Here is a 27476-nt window from a genome sequence, read left to right on the forward strand (position 1 = left end):
CTCCACAAATGTAAACAAGACTTACGCAAAAACTTAAGCATGGAGTTACCCTATGACCCAGCAATTCCATTTGCCTACATAGATACCTGAAAGAATTGAAAATAGGCCAACACAAAACCTTGTACATGAATGTCCATAGTGGCATGATTTATAATAACCCCCAAATGGAAACAATCCAGATATTCATCAAATGATTAATGGATTTAAAAAAGTGTGGCATATCCATACAATGGAATATTTCTCAGCCACAAAAAAGGAAGTAAGTACTGATACAACATGGATGGACCTTGAAAACAATATGCTACGTGAAAGAAGCCAGCCACATGTTCTATGTTTCCATTGATAGGAAATACCCAAAATGGGAAAAACCCATAGAGACAGAAGGTAGATTCATGGTTACCAGCAGCTGGGGGTGGGGGTGGAGGGGTGGGAGTGAGTACTAAACAGTTATGAGATTTCTTTGTAGGGTGATGAAAGGTTCTGGGATTAGATAGTGGTGATTATTGCACAACCTTATGGATCTACTAAAACCCACTGAATTGTACACTTTAAAATGGTGAATTGTAGTATGTGAATTTTATTTTTATTAAAAAAAGGAGGACTCAGATTTTAGCACTGAAAAAAATAAAGTAACTAAAAGAAAGAGCTCAATGCATGGATTACACAGATTAGACAAAGCTGAATAAAGAATTAGTGAACTGAAAGACATGTTGGAAAAAAATGTATCTACTGAAGTTTAGAGAGGTAAAAGGATGGAAAATGCAAAAAAGAGCATAGGAGGCCTGTGGGACATGGTGAGTGGGCCTAACATGCATACACGTGAAGTTCCAGAAGGAAGAGAACAAAGAGAATGGGTAGAAACAATATTTGAAGAGATAGTGACTGTGAATTGTCCCAAACTAGAGAAAGACTTCAAGTTGCGGGGTGAAGAAGCATTATGAGCCCCATGTAGGAGAATCACAAAGAAAATTAAAGTGGAGGCGCATCCTGGTAAAATTGCTGAGAACCATGACAGAGACCATCTAAATCTTTAACACAGCTCGAGAGGGGAGAAGGCACACTACCTCCGAGGGAGCAACAGCAAGGTTGACAGGTGACTGCTCAGCAGAAATAGTGGAAGACAGGGGACAATGGAATGAAAAGCTGAAAGAACTGTCTTCCAAAAATGAAAGTGAACTAGACATTTTCAGGCAAGTAAAAACTTGGAGAATTTATCACCAGCAGCCCTGGACTAAAAGGAATACTCAACGGTATTTTTTTTTTTTTAATGTTTATTTTTGAGAGAAAGAGAGACAGAGCATGAGCAGGGGAGGGGCAGAGAGAGAGGGAGACACAGAATCCAAAGCAGGCTCCGGGCTCTGAGCTGTCAGCACAGAGCCTGATGCGGGCCTTGAACCCATGAACTGTGAGATCATGACCTGAGCTGAAGTCCAGTGTTATTCTTTATGCAGGTGCCCCTAAATGTTATTCTTTATGCAGAAAGAAAATGATCCCAGATAGAAGCCTTGAGATGCAGGAAAAGAAATATTGTACATCTAAATGAATATTGACTGTTAAAAAAATAATAATTTCAGGTGAGGTGATAAGCAGATATAAAATTAGTGTAAATGGCAGCAATAGAATCTATCTGTAGGTGCGGGTGGGGAAATAGGTTTAATAATATTGTGCAAAAAGCAGTAAGAGTATTGATTTATATTAGACTTTGACAAGTCACGGATATGTATATTGTAATTTAGGGTTACCACTATAGAAATAGCACTGCTACCAATCTAAGAGAAGATTCAGTTAGTAAGAAATGGCCCCAAAGAAGGTAAGAACGATTCTGGTAAAGGCAAAACTGTTGGGATCTAGAACAACAGCAGTGGCTTCCAGGGGTTAGGGATGCAGGGACTTTGACTATGAAGGGACAGCATGAGAGATTGTTTTTGATGGATGACGGACCTGTTCAGTGTTTTAATTGTGCTGGGTTTCTCAAAACACATAGAATATACCAAAAGGGTGACTTCCACTGAATTTTTAAAAATGGAAAAGAAAAAGAAGATAAAAAATAAGGGAAGGAGGCTCTGGAGATACGTGGAACAAATGGCATATAGCCAGTTGGTGGATTTAAACGCATCAGTTAATTGTAAGGGTAAATTGACTCGTGTAAAATTAAAAGATCGTCAAAGAGATTTTAAGCAAAACTGAATTATATGTTGCTTATAAGAGAAGACACATGCCTTAAGTATAAGGTTATAGAAAAATTTAAAGCAGAATGATGGGAAAAGAGAGCCCTACTAAAATCAGACCAAGTGGATTTTAATTCGGAAAGTATTATTAGAGATAATGGTGACATTTTCACCAGAAAACGGTATATACTTAATAACATAATCTTAAAATATATAAGTCAAAAATGAACAGAATAAAAAGAAGGAACAGATAAACCATCAATCCCAGTGGGAGATTTAGTTCACCTGTCTTGATGAATAATTAACCAATTAGACCAAAATAAATTAAGTACAGATACAGAGATTTGAAAAAACAGCTAGCAAACTTTGCCTGAGTGACCTATATGGGCACTGTGCCTAACTGCAGACAGATACACATGCTTCTCAAGTGTACCTGGAACATTTTATAAAGTCTGAATCAAAGAGGAAAAATCGAAGCACTTAGGCGAAAAATCAGAGCTGGAGATTGGAAGTTGCCAATTTCAAACTCTGGACATTTTCCTTCTCACAATTCAGTGATTTTTCATCAGGAATGAGGTACTGGCGAGAGGGAAGGTGCCCTCCTCCAAGGGTATAGGGTTTTTTTTCACGGAACATGCCTGATGGGAGTGGCAACGTGGACTGAGTGCTGACAGAGACAAGAGTTTGCACACCACCTCAGTGTCCGAAGAAAGTTGGCCAATCCAGGTCTGCACCCAGCCCCAAGGAAATGCATTCCAACGCTGTGCCAATAGGGAGCTCTACTTAGTCTCCTAGAGTTGATTTAACGCAACCCTCGGGTCCAGCTCTGGCACCTGCAGTGTCGAGAAAATGGTCTCTCCCTTAAATGAACCCCCTGGAGGTTCTTCTCTCTCAACAGTGGGATTCTATGGCATCTCCAAAGTACTAAAACTACACAGATCCTTCAACGAATTGACTTTGCCTCTGGGTTCCCCTTTCTTAAAGCATTTAATCAGCGATTTTCCCAGTGCCCCAGGCATTTCCTGTACGGGTGCTGCTGACTCTTTTACTTCCTACCAGGCCGCCCTCCTCTCGGTGTTCACGCTGCCAACTTTCAAATGAGCTCTATTAACTCCTGTTCTTCCAACCTTTTCCCAGCCATCTGGGAGCCACACAGGCATTCTTCCCATCCCCCAGCTCCTGGAATTCCTTATTGTGGGAGGGCATATGCTTGCAAGCACCTTATCATTCTGGCTCCCCCCCACCACCACCCCCCACCGCAGCTTCTTGCCCAGTTCCAAGCCATTGATTGTTTTTTCTCCCGCATTCATTTTACAGTTGCTGAGAGATTTGTGCTCTCATGTTGCCTGTTTGCCTTTGTGTCTTTTGTCCCCTGTGTCCTGGCCTACCCAGGGCACCACAGTTACCTAGACACCATTTCTATGACTTTAGTGTCCTGCCTGGGAGATCTTCAATATGACCTCAAGAAATGCTTTGGCACTAGAGATCAGAGCCTGAAGACAATTATTACACTTCTGCTAAAATCATTATCCAGAAGAGTTAAAGATGGAAATTTGCCAAGAAAAGGATCACAGTGGTGATTTAAGAAATGAAGCCTCAGACTTAGTTGTCTCTTTCCTTTTAAAGGATGTTGCCTTCAGCTTGTTTTCTTAGTACTATAATCGGTCATTGTAAGAGATAGAAACAGCCATAGGGGAACATTCAAGTTGTTCCAGGACTGTGTTTTAGTCTGTGCCATCTGAGATCTTGGGAGAGCAGAGGACCTCCAGCCTCTTCCTGGCCCCCAGCCCCATCCCATGACTCTGCCCCAGTCCAGTGGGAGTCAGTCTTATCTGAATTAGGTGTTTCCATGGCAAGAGGTTCTGGTTACTTGCAACAGAGCAGAGCGAGCATCCGTGGAAGGTAGGAACTGAATCCACAGAGTTCACTGTCATGCCAAGGAATGGATTTTCTCCCAGGGCCACTGGCATTACTGTGGTTATTAAGTCTGACTAGTCAGACATTGCAGAACTTCTGGAAAAACCTTAAGGAAATGGCTTTCAGAAACAAGTGCCCTGGAGGAGAAAGCCCCTGGATTTCATTGAACCAGAACTTGGTAATGGGCAGTCTTTGACTTTGCTGACCCAGGCAGTAGGGGGCTCCTACCTCCCGACATTTAATTTATGACCCCAATTGAACGAAGTCCCAGTTGCACAGTTGAGAAGGATTTTTTCTGTTTAATCTTCCTGAAGGGATAAAAAGTAATTCTATCCTCCTTATTTTCCTTCTATACCACCTCTCTACCCCCCTCCCCCCCTCCCCCAATTTCCTCCTTTTGGCTCAACACCTCTTTGTTCCCTTCTCAGGAAAACTGCATATTTCTCAGAGTCATTGTTACTTTGGTTCTTACTGACACCACGGAGAATAGATTGCGCAGCAGCAGGCATAAGGAAAAGCAAAGATTCTTCTTCCCTGTATGTTGATAGAGCTCTTCCATCTGCGAGATTTAGCTGCATCCCTGCCTGGGGATTAGCTCCTGGGACCTTCCCAGTTCCACACATCATGATCATTAATGTGTTCCGAGGACACATAAGGAGCACAGGGCGGTGGTAAGACCGCTCAAGTCTGTGTTAAGAGGACTGGATTGTAATATAAGAAGAGCTCACGTTTCTTGAGCATCCTAAGTGCTAGGTGCTGTTTGAAGGACTTTACCTGGATTATCTCATTATTACCCTGTTTTGCAGATGTGGAAACTAAGGCATGGGGCAGTTGTAGTTTACCAAAGGTCATGCGATCACGTAGTGGAAGGATTCAAATCCCGACACACCCAGAGCCTGCATGTTTCTTCACCCTCTTCCAGTATCGCATGTGGTCCTAGACAGGATACCAAACAGCTGTGTGATCCTGGAAAAGTCATTTCACCTTTTTTGCGCTCAACTGTGAGGGAGCGTATGTGGGCAACTTCTGATGTTTCCGCTTTTAATAATCTGCACGAAGAGAAGGCAACTGTATATTGTTTTCTTGTTGTTATGTGAAAGCACAGCGTTTAAGCTAAAACTTGATCTAATTGATTCAACGGCTTGTTACTTCATGTCTCCTATACAGAAAGTAGTGGGCCAGGCACCACGGGAGACAGAGAGGTGCTTCAAAAATTGTAATCTAGTTTTTGTTGTTGTTTAGTCTAAGTAATCCAGATAATTAAACAAGAATCTAATTGAGAAACCAGTTGTGTTAGAAGGCGAATTCGGAGACAGGTATTGAGTCTCAGGCTATCAGGTTTCGGACATTTTCTTCTAAGTTATGACTCTCGTCACTGGGAGCGCTTAACCAGACCCGTTCACTTCGAAGTGAAGGAGCCACTGGTGAGATTGGTTTTTACAGGTGCTGACAAGCTCAAGAGATTCTTTGAAAGTGGAATGTGCCCACTTTGGGAGTCACTTATAATGAAGCACTGTCATTATAACCTGAAATATCTATTATCACTTAGAAAGGCAAATTCAAAGAAAAGGGATATGCTGTATAATAGCTAGATTTTTTTTTTTTTTTTTTTTGAAGTCGGATTTCTGTTCTGGCATGCTAGATTCATCATCTAGCTTGCTCTGGGGTTAGGTTGAAGTGCGGAAACCTCTTTGCTGAGATAGAAAAAAAATACTGATCTTGAATAGAAAACTGGCTTAAGCAATTCCATTTCTAATAATGCCTTTGAGACTGCAAGAATTGTGTTCTGATAGTTATGGTAATCTGACATCAGATTAATGTCCATCTTTCTCAGTGGATTGTAAATTTTAAACTGTTTTGTATACTGCCGTATTCCCAGTCAAACCACAAGTGCTTGACACATAATAGGCCTTCTATAAATATTTTGCCAACAGACTCTTTATTGCTCACTCCTTGAAACCAGCATTTCCCCCTCGCCAAGATCTAGGGATTGAACTTGCTTCCTGACATCCGATCAGCCACCTTGAGAGGGCGAGTCATTTAGTGCTTGTCTTGGTTGGTGGGCTCCAGTCCCTGACCCACTATTTTCTTTATTAATTCTACAATTACAGCATACCCAGTCATTTTAAACCTGTGTATAATGATTCATTAATGAGTTGTAAACTGCACTTAGTGAGTTATGACTAACGTAAAAAAAAAAAAAGGAGAGAAGAGAAAAGAGTAGGCATGAGCAGAGTGCACTGCGCATAATAAGTACTTTTATTGTAGACACACTATGATGTACTGGATTGCAACTTTAAAAATGTGCATTTTGAAATCCCGGTCTACCCTGTCTTTAGAAGGCAAAAGCACTTTAAGTGTCCCTCTTATGCCAGCTCCCAGCCTACCTCTCTGTAAAAGTTCTGCAATTCAATATATTTTGTATTTTATACTACCTTGGGCTCCCCAGAGTATTAAGTCGTAACTGGAGCACAGCCTTCCTGGAGCCCTCGCGTGGTACCTTAATGAGCGCATGCCGAGTACAAAGAGTCCCTCTGCATATACACAAGTGTCGCGGCCGGGGGAGAAATCTAGAAATCATTTCTGAGCTCTCACCTCCGGGATCACCACCCTCCCTCGCCCACAACTTCACACGGCACCACTGGTTTAGATGGGCTGAGGCGGGAAGGGGAAAGGCCGGCCAGTGTCCATCGTCCCCTGCCACCGGACCCACTGCCCAACACCCACTCCTTTTACCCCTGTCCTCCCCACCAATAGCATTTCAGGCGAAGCTCCAGCCCATGAAACTTGGCCTCTTTGAAGTGCCGAACGAGTGCCTCTGAAACTGTCACTGTGCATCTGGTGGCACTCCTCCTGCTGCCAGAGCTTTGTATAGGGTTCATGTCCCTTTCTCTGAAAACTGTGAATGTAAATTCAGTTTTAAACTGGATCTTTTAACGGTTGGCCTCAGAAATATCTTTGGGGGTGGGGGTGCCAGCACTGGTGAAGGGAGATACGTGCCCTTGAAAATTGGATTCTTTTCTGGAAAACTGCTGACACGGGCTAATCGGCAGAGAGCTAAATGACCCTACTGTTTCTACCTGCTGACAGGCTAAGCCTTGGGATGGGGCCGAAATTAGCTCTCACCACATGGCAGAGGCATGCCTTCCTCTTTTTTTCTTTCATACAAACGGGGTGATTTTGTGCCTGTCAAATAATACGGCTTTGTGGTGTAGATGTAGTATAGATGGAATAGGCCACGAACAATGGCCCACCCACCCCACTATTTTGCTAAGCAAAACAGCTACAGACAAGGTAAGAGGTAATCTCCCGGGATGAGGACCAGTTTGAAAGCCCTTTCATACTGTGCATTCTTTGGGAAATGCTAATAGACAAAGCCATCCAAGCTCAGGAGATGTATCCATCCAAAGAAGAGTGACCAGCCTTAGCGTCAGGCAGCCCAAGGCCGAGTAGCCTCTTTCTTGTTCCTTTGCATTTCTGCCGCTGTCCCCTTTCTTTGAGTGAGGTGGCTTTGGAAGATTCCAGTCTGGGGGAAATGCGGCTGTGCGTTTCGTTTGTGTCATCCGGTGCTGTTCTCTGTTGGAAAAGGAGGATTCCCTGCCCACTTTGTAAATGCACAGCTGGCAGGAGCTGTAGCAATCTCACTGCCTTCCGGATCAGCTCCACCCCAGCAGCAGGCAGAGTGGGGGCCCCGGGAAACACGCTCTGGCTGGCGCAGTTGTGGTGAGTTTCAAAATAAAAGATCCCCGCCTAAGACACCATTGCACTTCCTATCCCATGGAACCCGCATTGTTAACTGTGCCACATCTCTATTCTAAATTTAGGCATCTTATTTTTTTTCCAGGCAAAGATTACTATGCAAACATTTAAGAGAAAAACTTTGCCCAAAGTAATTTTTCCCCTCGACTTCTATTTGGTTTCCTGCAATGTTTAGATGACTCATTCTCTTCCAAGAAATTTTAAAGAAAAGAGATGCAGGCTGTGTGATAGGGCACAAAGACTGCTCTGTAAAGTCTCTTTTTCTTCCCTGCCTAGAAACCCGTTGCATGTTTTTAGGAGGGAACGGAAGAGCCCTGCAGACTTCATTCTCATCAGGTTTTGTTGTTCCCAGGATTAAATGTCCCTTTTGTCTTTGGGTGGGGCCCCCTTGTAGCTTCCCAGCTACAACCCTTCCACAGTGGCCGGCCAGCACGGAAGCCCTTCCTGGCACGCTGGGGCCACGCTGTCCCCACGCTGTCCCCAGAGGCACACAGTGAAGGTTTCCGAAACAGAGAATGGGTGGCCTTTGAGCATCCGAGAGAGGAGAGGGAAGCACTGGCTAGTTCCTGACTCTCTACTTGTGTCAGAAATGTTCCTGATTGCCAGGGGCTCTCTTGGACACTTTGACTGGGCTAGCTTCACGTGTGTTCCCAGCCCAGCCCTCAGCCACAGGGAGCCATAAGTCAGAATCCGCTTCGGCAGCCTGTTCAAATAAACAGGGATAATAGTTGAGTCGGTCCTTTTCCAACTAATCGGTACACGAAAGGAAACATCTGCCTGGGCTTAATTGCTTTTTTATTGGTTATGCTTTTTTCCCCTCCTCCCTTCCCCTCCCCCCCTCCTCCTGCGGCTAAGTTATTTAAGTCATGGGTGAGCAACAGGGTAGAGGAATGGGAGCTTTCTCCAGGAACCTCTACCATTTAAACACAAGGAGGCAGTAAGGGAGGATGGGTGGCTGACAAGGGAGTTGGCTTGGAGGCCAGAGGGCAGGGTGTTTGGAAGTGATACTCGTGGTCACTTCCTGGCCTTGTTGCTGACTCTGGGGCTGGTTGGTGAGTCATTTTGCCTCACTTCACCTCCTTGGATCTCTGCTGCTTCAGCGGAGCTCAGCTCCCTTCATGATGGGAAGGAGAGGCTGGTATGTGAGATTCTAGATGAAAGGCATTTCCTCTTGTGGCTTCTTCCAGTGGTTGAGGGCATTGAATGAGAGACATTTGGGAATGGTAAATTTAAGACTGGCAAGATACGCCCGAAGCCATCCATTTTGTAGAGCGTCTCAGTCCCGAAGGGGAACTCGCTCACCATCTCCTACTGGGCGGAATGAAGCCAACCAACCATACCCTGAAGTGGGCAATGGTTGAATCTAACGTGGGCTCAAGAAGCCAGGCAAAAGATCGTGAAGAATCATAGAATGGCAGAGGTTAGGAAGGGCCTTAGGATGTGTTAGCCTTTCATTTTATGGAAAGGAAAAGAGAGGCCCTTAGAGAGATTAATCGTGTTGTTCATAGTTATCTTCTTGATGGTGGAGGAGCCAGGAATAGGAGAATCTTGTGATTGCTCATTCAGGGCTCCTTCCGCCCATTTCCACACAGCCAGGTGTAATGAGTCCTGTGTAGCCACAACAAAGGTCACACATGTTATATTCCATAATTAATTCCTTCGTAGAAAATGGCAAAACATTAAAGAGAAATGAAAATGGCTCATTACGATCAAAAGGACTACCAATCACAACAGGACATCATGTCAACTTGTCAAGAGGAAAAAAGTGAAGCAACATGCGCATGTGCTTCTGGTGCATCAATGAGTAGTCTTCGACTCAGCAATGTTACTTCTAGGAGAAAATAATGAAAGGTGTGTGCAAAGCTTATGCACAAAGTAACTGAATACAGTGTGTTTTATCATAAAAATTTATAAGCAAAGTAAATGTCCAAGAATAGGAGCTACGTCAATATAATCTTTTATAATTTTCTGGAAGAATAACACGTAGGGAACTATTTATAACATTTATTTAAGTGAATAAGTTAAGTTCCAGTGTGTATAATGCAACCCCCATTTCATGAAAATCATACCAAAAAGATTTGAAAAATAAAGTCTAGAGGGGTGATTTCTTAGTGGTAGGAATTAAGTTACTTTTTCTTTTTTGATGTTTTCTACAGCTTTCTTTTGTGTGTGTGTATTTTTGTTTTTCCAGTGTTCTTATTAATTACAATACATATACTCCTTTTGTAATCAGGAAAAAATGGTTTTATAATCATACATCTTGAAAAAGCAAGATCATAAAGGACTATGTTTCTGACATGCAAGAACTCTTCCTTTCTTTGCCCGGGAGCTGAGCGGTGCCATGGGTAGTATTCTTCCTTTTGTTAGAAGGTCACTGTTGGTATCTGATTTGTAGGAAAGAAATAGAGCTGGCAGAAGATAAAATGAGGGCTTCCCCTCATGACCCAGTGATGCCAATCAGTGTTTTAGCCCCTGCTCCCTTGGGCTCGGCAAAAAAAAAACCAAAAACAAAACCAAAAAAAAAAAAACCACTCAGTATAGAAGGCGTGGCTCTTTTTTCCTTCCTGCTTCTTCATTCTTCTTTATTTCTGCTATTCCATCTGGGTGGTGAGATGCCAGCCGTCAATGGCAGCAGCAAAGAACCCAAGAGCCACTCCCACTTAGGATTGGCCAGTTGGAGACCCCTTAACATCCATTATCAGGATTGAGGAGCGTTAGCTGATCTGCACACCAGAGTCATTATTGGGGTACTACTGCCCTGGGGGGTTGGGGTAGAAGTAAATCAAATAAGACGAATAACCCCTTCCTGCTTGGAGGTCTTTAGTCAGGTACTTTGAAGTCCTTGGATGTTTATATGCTTCTTTCTCTCTCATCCTATTTCATATCTGACTTGCATCCAGGAAGTCTTGATTCTCAGGAAGGCTCGACTGCAAGTCTCAGAGGAACAATAGTTGCTAGTTAGGGGGTGGCTTTTAGGCCTGCTCTTTGGAGACCAATCGAAAAATCACAGCCTCTACCCACTTGGCCTCCACATGATTGCCTTAGCTAGGCTATAGAAGGGGCGCATTTCATTTTATTAAAACTCTTTGAGTAATCTGACCGTAATTGGGTCTGATCGGAGTGGTTATCTGATTTGCTGGATTAAATAATGGGCCTTAATTGAGTCTGTGTTAGTTGTAGAGCCAGTGTTGCTCTTGCCTTTGTCGCCCCCTCCTCCCTCCTTCTATTTCCCTATTAACCTTCATTTCTCTTTCCTTCCAGAGTAAAGAAGTCGGCCAGCAACTCCAAGATGATTTGATGAAGGTCCTGAATGAGCTCTACTCGGTAAATCATATGGGTGCCTGGCTCTTTAACAAGCAGAAGGAAGCAGCATTTGGCAGCTTGTGGCCATAGTCACATCAGCAACAGAACTGAGCTGAGGTTGAGGGCAGTGCATGGTCCCCATTGGGGGTGACTCCACCCATTTCTTTCTTCACACTCTTACTTTCAAATCTGAGTGAGCCAAAACAACACTCTCAGAATAAGATCCCTCCTTGGCTGCGCGAACTAACTCTGCCTTCGTGGGGGCATCATCGCCAGAGACCAGCCAAGGCCTCTCATCAGTACAACTGACTCCCATTAGCAGCAAACCAGGGACCCCAAACCTAATGGCAAAGAACATAGTGTGCATCGTACCATTAATATGTGTCTGTTGGAAAGGACTTGATGTGCAAGGTTTTGCATCAGTTCTTGCATTGATCTACGGGTTTGAGACAAGAGCGGGTGCTCTAGAGGGAAGCACAGAGGCTTAAATGCCCCCGATCTAAGGGGCCGATTCAGGCAGAGAGAGCTTTGCACCGACTCCCCGGGGTTTTATAAAGCCCAAACCTCAGTGAAGAGGCAGGCTTCAGGTTTGGAGAAGAAAATACAATCTGTTTTGAAATGACTGGCACTTTAGGCACATGATGCCTGTGGCTGATGCGTTTCTTCAGGCACTGGAAGGTGGTGGTGGTGGTGGTTTTCTCCCTAGCCGTGTTTAGTTAAATATAATTAGAACACATATGCACACCAAGGAAATTCCTGTTGCCGTACAAGGAATATTTTGATTATACAGCTAAAGCCTTTCAGGACCCCCTTCTTCAGCTGGCCTGTGCCCGGCCTTTGCTGTCAGTCTCTGGGGTTGCCCCCCGATCCTGTTGCGAAGGTGAAATTGATTTCCTGTGTTTACTTGCTTATTCACTGCATTTTCTTTTTCTTTCTTTCTTTCTTTCTTTCTTTCTTTCTTTCTTTCCCTTCCTTCCTTTTTTCTTTTTCTCTTTCTTTTCTTTTCTTTCTTTCTTTCTTTCTTTCTTTCTTTCTTTCTTTCTTTCTTTCTTATTCACAGGAAGACAGGCAGTGGTGACATGCATCACAGGCATTTGGGATCAGAGAATTCCATGTTCTTGATCCAAAAGCCTAGGTGTGGCCATTTTGTCATGGCAACTATTGAACAAGTAAATAGGGTAGAGTAGTCATCAGACTGGTCTCCAGTGACGCTCAGTTTATTTGGAATTCTGCTGTGTGACTCTTCTGCTCTGAAGGAGAGCAGATAGATGGTACTCTTTGGTTCAACTCCCAAGTTTTCATTTCTTTCAAGTGCAGTTAAAGCTCTTTATAAAAACAGAAGCGTGTTGATGTGAACCATTTACAGACTAGATATGTTTTCCTGAACCCTGTTGTCTTTGTAATGCTTTACTTCTGCTCTTTATTTTTAGGGCATCTTCTAGGCACCCTATTACTCCCATATCCTGGCAAAGAATTCACTAAGATAAAAATTTGACACATTCAGTCATTATATGAATCTTTTTATTTTTTTGCAAGTATCTTGGGCCTCTGCTCTTTATTCTTTCTGGGGAGGCGCAGGATGAATAAGTAACAAACCCCAAACTAGTTCAAACCCAGTTTGCTGCTTCTGCAATGGGACTTGGGGTAGCAGTGAAAGAACAGTGTCTGAGGATCCATTGGCTTTGCTCAAGTCCAAGATCTCCTAATATGCTATGATTTTTAAAAAATAAATAAGGAAGGGGCACCTGGGTGGCTCAGTTGGTTGAGCATCCGACGTCAGCTCAGGCCATGATCTCACGGTTTGTGAGTTCTAGCCCCATGTCGGGCTCTGTGCTGACAGCTCGGAGCCTGGAGCCTGCCTCGGATTCTGTGTCTCCCTCTCTCTCTTCCCCCCCCCCCCCGCCCCCCTGCCCCTGTCTCTGTCTATCTCTCAGAAATAAACATTTAAAATAATAATAAATAAATAAATAAATAAATTAATTAATTAATAAGGGAAAGGGCATAATTCATGCAGGAATGAGGAAGAAAACCAGGGAACTTGCCGCTCTGGTTTGAGGGGGCTGAACTGGCAACTTGGACTGTGGTCTTCAGGCAGTCCAGCATTGGCCAGTGCTTTCCTGCTCCATGCAGAGCTTAAAATCTTCCTGCTGGCATGCAAACTGAGAATTGGCTGGGCGTGGAGTCTGTTGCCATGAGATGAATTGGTATACACTCTTTTTATTTTTATTTTATTTTTTATTGAAGCATAGTTGATACACAATGTTATGTTGGTTGCAGGCATACAACATAGTGATTCAACAAATCTACACGTTATGCTGTGCTCACAAGTATGGCTACCATCTGTCACCATACAACACTATTATAATACCATTGATTGTATTCCCTATGCTGTACCTTTTATCCCTGGGTACACACTCTTTTAATTTGTCAATTTGTCCAAGGCCAAAATTAAAGTTTGTTCTTTTCCTCTAGCAGTGAGAAGGGAAGAAAGAGTAGAGAACACTGGAAAGTTCCAGGGAAACCAGAAGGGTCTAGTATAGTGATTTGCAAGCATGGTAATTTTTTTCTCTAAGGGGACATCTGGAAATGTCTGTAGACATTTTTGGTTGTCACAACTGGGGTAGGGGTGTGCTAGAGTTCATGATGCAACTAAAATCCTATAATGCATGGGGTAGCCCCCTGCAACAAAGAATTATCTTGCCTAATATGTCAATAGTACCAAGATTGAAAAACCTTCATCTAGTGACTAGAATCTTCTGAAGTAGGCAACCCAGATTCTACCTGATCTGCCACTAGTTATATGATCCTGGGGGATGTCCCAACCTCTATGACCCAGCTTTCCACATACTTCATATACTGAGATCTCCAGTCATACTTCCAAAAATATTAGGCAGTAGTTAAGGGTCAAATAAGTTTGCAGATTCTATAGGCCATTAGCAAGTTCAGAGAACAGAATTATGAGTTTCTTCCTCTGTGGGGTGAGATAAGTGTAGGACTGGCCCCAGTCAGGCACCATGGCATTAGGGTGACTGACTATCCCAGTTTTCCTAGGAATGAAGGGTTTTCAGGGGCATGAAACTTTGAGTGCTAAACCTAGGGAAGTCCTTGGTAAGCCAGGATGATTGGTCACCCTGCATGGGACAATGGTTTCATCAAGTAGTTACATGGCCCTATTATATGCTGGCTTTGGGAAGCTACTTGCTGAATGTTCTCTATCCTCTCTCTGTCAGAGGAGTTAAGAGGAGAACAAAGGAGATCTTATAAGGAGGTTTCCCCTTATTTGCTTTTTGGGAAGGCAGGAAAGGGCCTCTTGTTTCAATGACCCTGTGGGCAATAGAAGTTATTTGTGGGCATGGAATAAAGGAAACCAGGGATATAAGGAACCCACCATATTCAGTACTCTCCTTAGCTTGCATCTCCCCTATTGCCCAAAATATTTCTTTTTAGGAGACTGATTACCCAAGGGTTTATAATTTAAGTACTTTTTAACCTTGATGATCCAAGGGGCAGGGCCTGAGTGTTCCCAAATAAAGATGCCTTTGGGCAAGAGGCCCAGACTCACACCATAAGTGGCCAGCTGCCCCTCTGTACTTCCTCTTTTCTGCCTGAAGGACCTTTGATTTCCCTGACATGGCATTCTGTGCCAGGGGTTGCTTCCCACAGCTGCCATTCAGAGAGCAACCCTAGTGAGCATTCTCTTCCATGTATTTTTTCCTCCATAATGAGTTGGCTAGTTTATAGGCTGTGGCATAAGTGGTTTTCATTTTCAGACCGGTGATCCAGGAATGCCTTTGAATTTGGGGCACACAGCTTCCCAAAGAACTCTGGAATTCTCTGCCTTGATTGTATCTGGAAAAGCTCAGCAAGTGCCCACAGGAAGGAGGCTATGTGGGGGCACTGAAGCCACATGGATTGGCTAAGTAGGAAGAGTCAAGTAAGTCCTAGAACTGAGAAAGCAAGAAGAGGTGTTGGGACACAGGGGCTGTTGTTACCCCAGACGTTTTATGCTTCTGTGCTCCCCCTGAATATATGACTCCTTGATTTGGTGCTGAAGCTGTCTGCTGGCAGAACCACTGCAGACTGGTATTTAGCACCTGCTCCCTTGAAACCATGTCTGTTACTAGTCCCCCAACTCTGCTTAACTGTTTGTATCCAGCAGTAGGCACTAAGGATACAAAGACAAATAAGAGATATCCCTGAACTCAAGGCATTTAGTTTTAATAGAAGGGGGAAAAGTAAATCAGCAAGTACAATATGAGGTGATAACTTTTACATGTCTTTCCAGAGGAAGGGCACAAAGTCCGGCTCCTTAGAAAGGTATTTGAATTGAATCTTAATTGCCAAGAGCTCTTTATTGTTCTCTAAATGTTCCTTTTTTGCTGCATTCTGTTCTTGTTTCATGATACAATGTCTTTTAATTTTTCATTGCTCTCTCTAGGGATATAATTGGTTATTTTTGAATCTTTTTCCCTTCTGTATACTTTCTGTTCCCTCTAAATTGTTTGTTTTGGTCTTGGCCTTTCATATTAGATGTTTTCCTTAAATGTTTGGTAAGTTTTAGCTGCCTTCGTATTTTAAAGTGAGGCAGTGTTGGGGCACCTGGGTGGCTCAGTTGGTTGAGCGTCCGAGTGTTGATTTTGGCTCAGGTTCTGATCATAGGGTCATGGGATCGAGCCCCACATTGGGCTCCACACTGAGCATGGAGTCTGCTTGGGATTCTCTCCTCTCTCTCTCTCTCTCTCTCTCTCTCTCTCTCTGCCCTACTCCCCCATTCGCATGCATACTCTCTCTCTCTCTCTCTCTCTCTCTCTCTAAAATTAAATAAAAATTTAAAGAAAAAGCGAGGCATTGAAAAGCTGGTTGGAACTTCTGGTTAACTAAACTTAACCTTTCCTCCCAACTAATCCAGCTCTCGTCCTATTCAGAGGAAGACACTGGTGACTAGTGGCTAGGAATGTGGACTTTGTGATCTGACTGAGGTGTGTCCTTGGGGAAGCCCTGATAACCAGTATTACTAGGTCTTTTATCTTGGATGGTCAGATTCCCTAGACAAGGCTTTTCTGACCTCCTGCCTATGTCTGAGGTCTGAGTTATGAAGAGGCTGAGGCCATTATAATATTCAGTATAGAATTTTCAGTGATCTTCCTGTTTTAAGTTCAGTACCCCTATCCTCAGCTGAGCCCAGTGTTCCCAATCCATAGATTCCCTATAAAAATAAGCCTCTAGTCCTTCACTGTGGAGGGGGAGGAGTTGAGATCTGATAGTCCAGTGATTCTTGGGCTTCCAGCAGTTTCTCTTGTTTTAGCTTCACCTTCATCCCACTGCCACCAGTTCCCCTTAGAGCTTCTGTGATATAAGTCTGGTTGCTTCTTGGTTCTGCCTACTTTTGGTTTAAGGTTTGGTAGATATTTACTATTTGCCTCCCTGCTTTTTATGTGTTGCTTTCATTCTTTTTGTTTTCCTCAGTTTATATCTAAAATAATAATAATCATCATCATCATCATCATCTTTTCTATGATTTTAGTGTGGCTTGGAGAGAAAGCAGAGTTAAAGGCATGAATTAAGATTTAGTTTTTTTGAAGTAAAGTGAATTCTCTTCTTAGAACTGAGAATTTAGACTTCTGAGTTTTTTCCCTAGTTTGTATTTGCCTCACTATGTATATATTTCTCCAAGTCCTATCTTGACTTCCCTATTTCTCCAATTGTTTTGGCATCACTTATTCAAGCTTTGGCCTCTGGATACCTCAGTTTTGCGTTGAGCTGAAAGATACTAGTTATACTTCTTCCATATTTCCACAAAGGAGAGATTTAGTGTCATTAAGTCATTGGGGCAACCACATTGATTGTAAAACTACTACTGTGTAGATGACACATTTCCCAACTGTGGAGAAGAGAAGAAAACACAAAAGAAGAAGTGATGCTTACTCTTAAGAATTCATAGTTTCTTAGAGGAGGTAGTATTTTACTCTTTTAAAGAGAGTTCTTTAGGGGAGCCTGGGTGACTCAGTCAGTTAAACATCCAACTCTTGATTTCAGCTCAGGTAATTACCTCACGGTTCTGAGTTCAAACCCCACATTGGGCTCTATGCTGACAGCACAGAGCCTGCTTGGAATTCTCTCTCCCCTCCTTGTGCTGTCTCTCTCTTTCTCTCTGAAAATAAATAAGCTTTAAAAAAAGAGAGAGTTCTTTAGTGGAAAGGAGCAATATAAATCATTGATTTTTATTATTCATAGTGTTTCCTCTTTATTTATCATGCATCTTCAGGAAATGGAAAACTGCTTTCTTAAAAATCATTCATTTTTGTAACTGTTCATTCAAGCTGTTGAATCCATACTCAGATGAAAAGAAAGAAAATGTGGTCTCCTGAATACCCTTCTTCAGACAGGATAACAGATGCCTCTTCCTCACTTCTTAGTCAGCCTGGACTCTGGAAGACCGTTTGAATTACTTAGCAAGGCTTTTAATGCTACCAGTTAAATATCAGTTCTCCTGTGTAGAGAATATACAGAGTTGATCTTATTATGGGAAGTGATGTGAGGTCCAAAATAAGGTGAAGCTGATTTAAGATACTCTGTATCCAAAATGAGACCTTTAAACTCTAATGTACTTTGATTTTGTCAATGCCCCAATATTCTTTATTCTTTCCACCACCTCTAGCTGATCCTAAAGAATCAGTACATCCATAAGGTCCCTCTAACCCAGGATTTCTCAGCCTTGGCACCATGGACATTTTGGGCCAGACAACTTTGTTGTGGGGGCTGTCCTGTGCCTACGGTATTTAGCAGCCTCCTGGCTTCTACCCACTGGATGCCAGTAGCAAGCTCCCAAGTGGTGACAATCAAAAATGTCTCCAGATTAGCCCCCAGTTGAGACCACTGCTCTAATATGAAGCCATTAATAAAACCAGCTCCTCTTTGTAAACCTGCCTTGACTGAACTTAACCTTTCCTCCCAACTAATCCAGCTCTGGTCCTGTTCCGAGGAAGACACGGGGGCCTAATGGCTAAGAATGTGGACTTGGTGATCTGACAGACCTGGGTTTGAATCCTGATTCTGCCATTTACTAGCTGTGTGTCCTTGGATGGGATAGTTTGTCTCCTTCAGCCTTGGTTTCCCCATATTTACAAGTGGAAATAATCGCGTCTTTCACAGAGTTGTTGTAAGGGTTAAGTGAGAAAACATGCATAAAGCCTCTGACACACAGCACGTACTAATAAGTAAGTGCTAGAGGTTATTATCAATATAATACCCGTACTCTCCTCTGTTGTTCACTCTGCACCCCCTGCCCCCACACATATGCACCCAGCTACCACACTCTGTTTCTCCCTCTCAAGGAAATCGCACGGCACCAAAATGTCACCACTCTTGAACTTCAGCTTGCTTAGTTGCAATCAGCACTTTTAATTCCTAGATAGGAGCTAGAGGCCCCTGTGTGGGAACAGAGAGCTCCAGCAGGGAAGAGTGGGCACCTTGTGGCTGGAAGTATGTTTGGGAGGAAACACACACAAGTCCTAGGCTTCCTGGCCTCCTCATTAAGAAAAGAGATTGGACTCCCAGACGGTTGCTTCGATGGGGAATTTGAAAACGATATTTCTCTCCTTTTATATATTCCTTCCTGTGGCAGCTCTCGCTTCACCTGATGTGGGTTTTATTCCTTCTAGGCTCTTACCTGAATTATTGTGTGGGTCTATAGTCTTCGTAGGGTTGTTTTCTAGACCACAGGGTGGCTGTAAGGATGAAATGAGAAGACGGGTGTGTAGCACTCAGCACAGAGCCAAACGTATGCTAAACGCTCAGTAAATGATAACCGCCATTATTATTGCTGCTGCTGTTCTGGTTCCCGTGAGAAAGGGCGTTCGATCTTCACGAAGCAGACCAGACTGACCCCTAGAATGCTAGAGCAGGAGAAAGAGCTTTTGGAGCCTGTCTCCTTCCGTATTTTGTATCTGAAATGTCCAAAAAGCAGACTACTCCACAGGCAGTGCTGCCTTCTTCAGGGTTCCTAACCAGCCAGGGAAAGGGCTTTGCTCTAGGGATCTGAGTGGTGGTGGTGTTTCCTGCGTGCTTGGTGTTGTGAGACGGCTAAGCAATACAAATTACTTAGCCAATATAAAGGAGTAATGATTACAAGTGTTAATAAATAGAAGTGAATAATAGATGATGGGAGACGCGAAGTCATTTTAATAATAAGACATATTGGCTCAGTTCAAGTGCTGCTTTCCTGTGCTTTGGAGTGGTCTTTAATATACAATGTTTGCTGAACCGAACACTTAAGAATTTTTCCCTTAAGGGTATGAGGGTATTGTTCATGTGGGACATGAATCTGAATCTGTCAGTCTGTAAAGCAGAACTTGACCCCATTGGCTTGACCTCTGGGGGTGGGGGCGGGGGGTGTCTTGCAGGTCATGAAGACATATCACATGTACAATGCCGACAGCATCAGTGCTCAGAGCAAACTAAAGGAGGCAGAGAAGCAGGAGGAGAAGCAAATTGGAAAATCAGTAAAGCAGGAAGACCGGCAGACCCCACGCTCCCCTGACTCCTCATCCAACGTCCGCATCGAGGAGAAGCATGTCCGGAGGAGCTCGGTGAAGAAGATTGAGAAAATGAAGGAGAAGGTACGTGTGCTTCAGCAGCTTAGGGGCTGGGGACGAGCACTGTGGAAGTCAGGACCGATAGGAGTTTTCTAGTAGGTGCCGTGGAGAACAGAACAAGGTAACTCTGGTTCCTTTAGGGCCTAACAGCCAAAAGTCAGTCCTTGCTGTCTGCCCTGGAAGAAATTCTGGATACTGGAAGAACTTGGGCCCGGGGCAGAGGGCTCCTAGTTCTTCACCTGTAGCAGATTCACAAGAAACCATAGAAACCTTTCCCAAACCTTTCCCAAAGCTGGGAGAGGGACTGCACATCTAGGGTTTGGCTTCACATGTCCCGTATTCAGGGCAGAGGTAGTGACACCTTCTTCTGGACGGTGGCACAAGGATAGAGGATGGTATTTGCAGATAGAACCAAAGTGGGACATGTGTCTAAAGTAGGGAGCCTCATTAACCTTTCCTGGATTGATCTACATTTTGCCCTCGAATCTCATTAAACAGAATTAGAACCCAATTTAAGGCAGACAGCGCGTAGGGAGTAGCAGCACAATTGTGGTTCTCGAATGTACTGTCCTTTCATCTTTTAGAGAACAATCTCCCCTTTTAAAAAAAAAAAAAAGCAGAATTGAACTTTTGTTCTCTTTTCAGCGCCAAGCCAAGTATACAGAAAATAAGTTGAAGGCCATTAAAGCCCGGAATGAATACTTGCTGGCTCTGGAGGCAACCAATGCATCTGTCTTCAAGTACTATATCCACGACCTGTCTGACCTTATTGATGTAAGTGCTTAAAGCTGGGGGCTCAAGGGCACCTTTTTCCTGGTTTTAGAGAACTGGTCAGGTGTTCGTTCCCCAGTCCTGTTGCCCCGGCATCTTGGAGCATTTGGAGAAGAATTACGAAGATAGTAGCCACAGCCCGTTAGGGGTTTTGCTATGTACCAGGTACCAGGTGAAGCCCTCTTTGTCTTTTTCAGGTCTTACTAGAATCCTGGGAGGAAGGCACTCTTGTCTCCACTTTTACAGTTTAAAATTCCGAGTTTAGATGACTTCCTCAGAGTCAGCTAATAAGTGACGGGCAAAATTTGTACCTAGGTCTGATTACTCAACTCATGCTCATAACTGCAATGCGCTTCTGTCTCCAGGGACTACTCTCTCACATCAGCTACTTGCACCTAGAAGTGAGTGGAAAGAGCTAAGGAGTTCGAATGCCATGCCTTATATTTAGATGGCACTTAACGTCTCCCACTGCTATTTCACTTGATGGTCATATTGCCCTCTGGATCAGTGTTACCACCTCCAATTTGAAGATAAGGAATCTGGGGCTCAGGAGGGTTCGCTGCCCCCAGTTACACTGCAGATGAGGGTCCTGGTCGGGAAGGCATCCAGATGCCCCTGACATATGGCCCATTCTCTCTGATACGTGATACAAAGATGACGAGAGCAGTAGGTAGCTAGGCGCGTGTGTTTTGCTTGGGGCGGGCACGAGGGATACGCTTTGTGTCTTTGGCCTCATGGGTCAGCCTTGGCCAGTTTCTCCTGCTGCTTTTCCTCACACTTCGTGGTTGAGTCTTGCAGTCTCTCCCACCCGCAGCCTCCCATCTGGCCCAATTCCCGAGCCAGTCCTGACTGTAGCTGCATAAATACACCCTTCCCTCCAGTCTTTAAAGTGGAGGGCCTGGAGGGGCGCCTGGGTGGCGCAGTTGGTTAAGCGTCCGACTTCAGCCAGGTCACGATCTCGCGGTCCGTGAGTTCGAGCCCCGCGTCGGGCTCTGGGCTGATGGCTCAGAGCCTGGAGCCTGTTTCTGATTCTGTGTCTCCCTCTCTCTCTGCCCCTCCCCCATTCATGCTCTGTCTCTCTCTGTCCCAAAAATAAATAAACGTTGAAAAAAAAAAAATTTTAAAAAAAAAAATAAATAAAAAATAAAGTGGAGGGCCTGGAGCCGGCTGGCTTAGTGTCAGCTGCCCAGCCTCCTGGCCTTCAGGTACACGGGGCTGGCCTTCTCTCTGAGGCCTGATGTTTGCCTCTAGCTGTTAGCGGGCAGCCACTGGGCTTTACCAGCTTCTGGCCACCCCCTGCACACTCGTTCGCCTGACGTGGTTTCTCGGTGCATGAACCTACCACACTTTACCACACCACGTAGGGTCTGGTCTAAGATTCAGGTCATCCCAGCCTTGTCACTGAACTGTTTTGGAACTCTGCCTTGCTCCCCTCTCCCCGACCTCTCTCTGGCAAACAGAACTAGACTAGATCATTGGTACTTAAATCTGGCCTTACATGCTTGGGGAACTTTTCTAAATTAGTTCCTTCAGGGGCTCCTGGGTGGCTCACTCAGGGAAGCATCTGACTCTTGGTTTCAGATCAGATCATGATCTTGCAGTTTTGTGAGTTTGAGCCCCGCATCAGGCTCTGTGCTGACAGCATAGAGCCTCCCTCTGTCTGTGCCCCTCTCCCGCTCGGGCTGCTCTGTCTCTCTCAAAGTAAACAAATAAACTTTAAAAAAAATAAGTAAATAAATAAAATCGTTCCTTCAGCCGGGGATTTTTGATGCAGTAGATTTCAGCCTCTTAATGCCCTGAGTGTCATTGTCTTACCGGGTAAGTGGAGCCCTGATCCCTGCTCAGGCACCGCTTTGTTCTCTTTGCTTGTTGAAGCCAATCTGAACACTGTCCTTCAGCGGAGGTCGGAGCCCTAAACAAGATCCTTTCTTCTCCTGAGAGGAATGGCTCTTCTCTGTTGGGGCAGATGCCTGTTCTCAGCACAAGGAAGAGAATCCTTTCTTATGCTCCATTTCTACTATGTATCTCGCGTTTGGTGGAAAAAAAAATCAGGCTATGCAGTCCATCACACCTCTTCCTCTGATTTGTCCTTTCCTCTTTCTTTGGCCCCCGGGGCACCTTTCCCACCCCTTTCACCAAAATGCTGACCTCAGAGGGAGAGAGGGCCCTACTGCTGTGTCAGTCATGAGCTTTGCAGCCCATAGACTCTCTAGCAGATGTAAGTAGGTGTTTTAAAATCAGTCGAAGTAGCAAGCTCTTTTGCACCTTTTTCTCATTTAACAAGAAGAAGAAGAAGAAAGGTATGTTAAGAGCCTGTCTTCCTGGGATGTGGTATGGGGTCTCATGAAAAAGAACCCCACCAGCATCCTCAGTGCTCAGCCAAGGTGCGGGTGTAGGCTACTGTGGCATTCTGTGCCACTCAGTAAAGCGCTCTGGTTTTGTTTTGTTTGTTGTTTGTTTTGCTTTTGTTTTTTGCCTAAGGTGAGGACAGATGTATTACTCTTTTTTTTTTTTTTGTAAAGCTGATAACATTCTGCTCAGTAAATATTTCTTTGGAATGAGGCTATGTGCTTAGCATCAAAAATAATTTTTGCCCTAGAGGTATTCATAGACATACGAAGAAATAATTTCCATGTAACTGGCTTATTGCAACACTAAGCACAGGGGGCTTACCTAGGACAGTGATTTTCAAACTGTAGGCCATGAGCCATTAGGGGAAGTCATGAAATCACTTTTATGGGTTGAACTAGCCATAGAATAGAATAGAATAGGATAGAATAGAATAGAATAGAATAGAATAGAATAGAATAGAATAGAAAATAAAATATCTTGGTACATCATACTAGTAAGGTTAAGTTTTATTTTGTTAAGCTGTTACGTTAGGGGTGTGTGTGTGTGTGTGTCAGGATAAGATGTATTTCTTAGTGTGAGTTGAAAGTTAAAAAACGTTTGAGTCACTGCACTAAGAGCAGAGGAAAGTGTCTTAGTCTCCTCTATAAGTTCCCTGAGGGCAGGAAACAAGTCTCTTTGCCTTAATATATAAACCGGGGCACCTGGCTGGCTCAGCTGGAAGAGCATGCAGCTCTTGATCTTGGGGTTGTGAGTTGAAGCCCCGCATTGGGTGTAGAGATTACTTAAATAAGTAAATAAAAACTTTAAAGAAAATACCTTACCGTATAAACATATACAAGGTGTGCTTAATATATAGCTGAACACATTGTATATTCATTGAAGGAAGAAAGAAATAGAGGAGGAAGAAGGTAATTTCCTGAGGCACGATTTTTTTTTCCTTTTTGTGCCTTTTAATACTGTTTGAAGGGGCGCCTGGGTGGCGCAGTCGGTTAAGTGTCCGACTTCAGCCAGGTCACGATCTCGCGGTCCGTGAGTTCGAGCCCCGCGTCAGGCTCTGGGCTGATGGCTCAGAGCCTGGAGCCTGCTTCCGATTCTGTGTCTCCCTCTCTCTCTGCCCCTCCCCCATTCATGCTCTGTCTCTCTCTGTCCCAAAAATAAATAAACGTTGAAAAAAAAAAATTTTAATACTGTTTGAAGATATAGGTTACATTCAGTGCCTGAACTTAAGTGTTACAGTTTCAAGAGTTCTGATAAATTCAAACATCCTGTAACCTACATCTCTATGAAGATATAGAATATTTCCATCACCTCAAAAGTTCCTCTTTTCTCTTCCCAGTTAGTCCTTCACCCCAGAGCAGCCACTGTTTTGAGTTCTTTCACCATAAATTAGTTTTGCCTTCTGTAACACTTCACAAAGATGGGATTTTACAGTATATACTTTTTGTATCTGGCCTTTTTTGCCCAGCATGATGTTTCTGAGTGTCATCCCTACTATTACATATTATTAGTAGTTCTTTCTTTCTTTCTTTCTTTCTTTCTTTCTTTCTTTCTTTCTTATAGCATGTGTGAGCTGGGGCTAGGGGCAGAGAGAGAGGGAGAGAATCTTAGGCAGGCTCCACACTCAGTGCAGAGCCTGACGCGGGGCTTGATCTCACGACCCTGGGATCATGATCTGAGCCGAAATCAAGAGTGGGACATCAACTGACTGAGCCACCCAGGCGCCCCTCGGTAGTTTTCTAGACGATCCATGCAATAAAAACGGTCCAAAGGATGATTTGGCAGTAAACCAACAGTTAGGGCGTGAGTGAGTAGGGAGCCTGGGTATCTTAATGTTCTGAACTTCACAGTTTCTAGAGCTTGCGTTAAGACATGGGAGGACTTGCGAGCCAGTCTATTGCCATCTGTGTTATGTGCACCATGCTGCCTCCTTCCTAGTGGTGTGCAAGTGCAATGTGTGCTGAAAGCATCGAGGACAAGTGAAAAGAAGTTATTTTTGTCGATGCCAGTGCATTGACACAAGGGCTAGCCTTTGACTTCGTTTTATAATATAGTAAGATTTCAACTGAGACTGTAGAAGTCCGCACAAGGCATCTGAATCACACCAGGAAAACCTTGACTTCAAGCCAAAAAGACATTCTGAGCTGACCTACAGTCTAAGAACTGTAGGCTCACTGGGAATGTGGCTTTCCTCCCCCTTACTCCTGTGGCTTTCCCAACCCAGGAGCAGACGGATGAATGAAGAACAGGGCATTGTCCTCGTGCGTAAGCCGGAGGGTTGTGAGTGCTAAGTACGCGGGTAGAGAATCTGTGACACCGTGTGCACCCAAGTTGGACACGAGAGAACTCAGCTTTCTTAGTAGGAAATCTTATAAACGACATTTATTTTTCTCTTCTGTGTGACCTTGAAGAGGCTGTTATGAAACACCCATGTTTCTTTTCTAGGCCTTCTCTAGAGCCTCTGGGTGAGGACATGAACTAGAAAAGGGTTAATGAGCTGTCAACTCAAGTCATCACACATCTGGATAGGCTATCATTAAATTCTTATAAAAATTTGATTTCCCCTGAGAGAGTTTTCATCAAACATTTATATAACCCAGCAATGGCCAGGGGAGCTCGGCATGGCCACAGAACTCATCAGAAGCCACCGAAAGCATACTTTGTCCCCATTGTGAGAAAACTAATGTGCTGCCTCTACTCACTATTCTATTCTCCCAGGAACAGAGATGAAATATTCAAATCTCGTTTACCTAACCTTGCCAGAAATTGCTTCTTTGCTAAAGCCTCAGTTTCTGGCTGTCACCCTTGTGGAGATTTGTGGATAGCCAAGGCTCTGGAAAACCTATTCCAAATCTCCCTGGCTTGGCTGGAGGCAAAGAGGAGCCAGAGGGCACACTGTGAGTCAGACCCCCACTCTCTGGCACAGAGAAGCTATAGAACAGTTACATAAATGAGGCGCAGGCAGCCTTGCATAGGCCATACAGAGTGAGCAAAACAATGGGCTTCAGTGGCCACATCTACCCACTTGACGTAGGGTGTTCAGCCTAAATGGATTATTTCCCGAAAGGCTAGAATCTGTACTCCTGGCATCAGTCAGTCACCTGCTGTTTATCAAATGCCAACTGTGAACAAGGTTTCGTGGTAAGGGATACAAAGAAGGAATGACACTGGTCAGGCCCTCTTTGAGGCTTGCCTTCTGGTTGGGGTGATATGAGATGGCAAGTCACAGAGTGAGGGAGTGTGTTCTGTGTCACGTGAGGGCTGCAGATGAGTGTGGTTCTGAGTGGGGGCCAAGGTCCATATATGCCAGGGTTGCAGGGCTGGCTGGCTTCCCAGAGGCTGGGAATTTCATTTGGATCTTGAAGACTGGGTCCATTTCCAACAAGTGAGAAGAATGGGAAATATGTCAAGGGAAGAAAATGCTGGGGAAAGGGCAGAGGTCAGGGGTTTGGGAATCTTGGTGACTGATGTTTAAGTGGCTGCGTGGTGCCAGATGCATGTAAATGCAGTGCCTGTTATCAGCCTCACGACAACCTACAAGGCCGGTGTTGTCCCCATTGGAGGCTGAGAGAGGCTACATTGCTTGCTGGCCATCACGTAGCTGATTTGAGGCCTGCTGTTTTCCAGTCCTCTTCCCTAAGCGGGAGTATGTCATTGGTTAGAGCAGAAGAAAGAAAAGCAAGAAAATAGAGGGAGGTGATGTTGATGGTCAGACTGAAGACAGATTGCCATTTGTGCTGGCCATTGGCCTTGCTTAACTTCGCTGAGCGTCACCTGTCTAGCCTGGGAAATTAAGATAATACCAACCTCGTCGGGGTTATTAGGATTAAGATGTAGAATGCACATAAAGCGCTTAGGACACATCTGGTATACAGTAAGCATACTTAGTAAAAGAGAGGCATTTTTAAATTTCCAAATTAAGGAAGGTGGACTCCACTTTAGAAAAAAATAAAAGCTTGTGTAGCTTTTATTCTTCAGCAGGGCAGTGGCATAACAAAAGCCACGTTCGAAGACAGTGAAGCAGACAGCACTGGTATAAGATAAGGGTATGAATCAAGGCAAAGGTAGAGAAAATGGAGAGGAAAGTGGGGTGACCAAAAATATGTAAAGGCTATGAGGGGTGCCCTGCCTCCCCCTAATTCTCTTCTGTATACAAAGCTCCCCACTGGTTAGGGGCGCCTGGGTGGCTCAGTCGGTTGAGCGTCCAACTTCGGCTCAGGTCATGATCTCGTGGTCTGTGGGTTCGAGCCCCGTGTCGGGCTCTGTGCTGACAGCTCAGAGCCTGGAGCCTGCTTCCGATTCTGTGTCTCCCTCTCTCTCTGCCCCTCCCCGCTCATGCTCTGTCTTTCTCTCTCTCTCTGTCAAAAATAAATAAACATTAAGAAAAAATTTTTTTAAATAACAACAAAGCTCCCCACTGGCTCAGCCCTGGGGGCAGTGTTACTTCTGCTCATAGATTTACAGGCATCCAGTTCATCATCGGCATCTGCACAGAGCTAGTCAGGAAGGTTTACAAGTTCAAGGGCAGCCTGGGTAGACCAGCAGCCTCTTTCAGAGGAGGAAGGGCCCCTGCACGTGAAGTCTGCCAATCAGCTGCCTTTGTCTTGCTTCCATT

General features: G+C 44.3%; 1 protein-coding gene across 9 annotated transcripts in view; it reads left to right on the top strand.

Annotated features, from left to right (window-relative positions):
- Positions 1-27476, top strand: part of SRGAP2 (SLIT-ROBO Rho GTPase activating protein 2) — a 234440-nt gene that overhangs the window by 143666 nt on the left and 63298 nt on the right. For 7 of the 9 annotated variants that reach the window (XM_030302923.1, XM_030302925.1, XM_030302924.1 and 4 more), the window contains exons 5-7: positions 11106-11168; positions 19550-19765; positions 20387-20515. In XM_030302923.1, the coding sequence (XP_030158783.1) occupies positions 11106-11168; positions 19550-19765; positions 20387-20515 (408 nt within the window). Of the gene's footprint in view, positions 1-7789; positions 7809-9676; positions 9696-11105; positions 11169-19549; positions 19766-20386; positions 20516-27476 lie in introns of those variants that run through there. The other 2 variants (XM_030302928.1, XM_030302929.1) reach the window with 2 other exon arrangements.

The sequence above is a fragment of the Lynx canadensis genome, chromosome F1 (assembly GCF_007474595.2).
Source record: "Lynx canadensis isolate LIC74 chromosome F1, mLynCan4.pri.v2, whole genome shotgun sequence".
NCBI lineage: Eukaryota > Metazoa > Chordata > Mammalia > Carnivora > Felidae > Lynx > Lynx canadensis.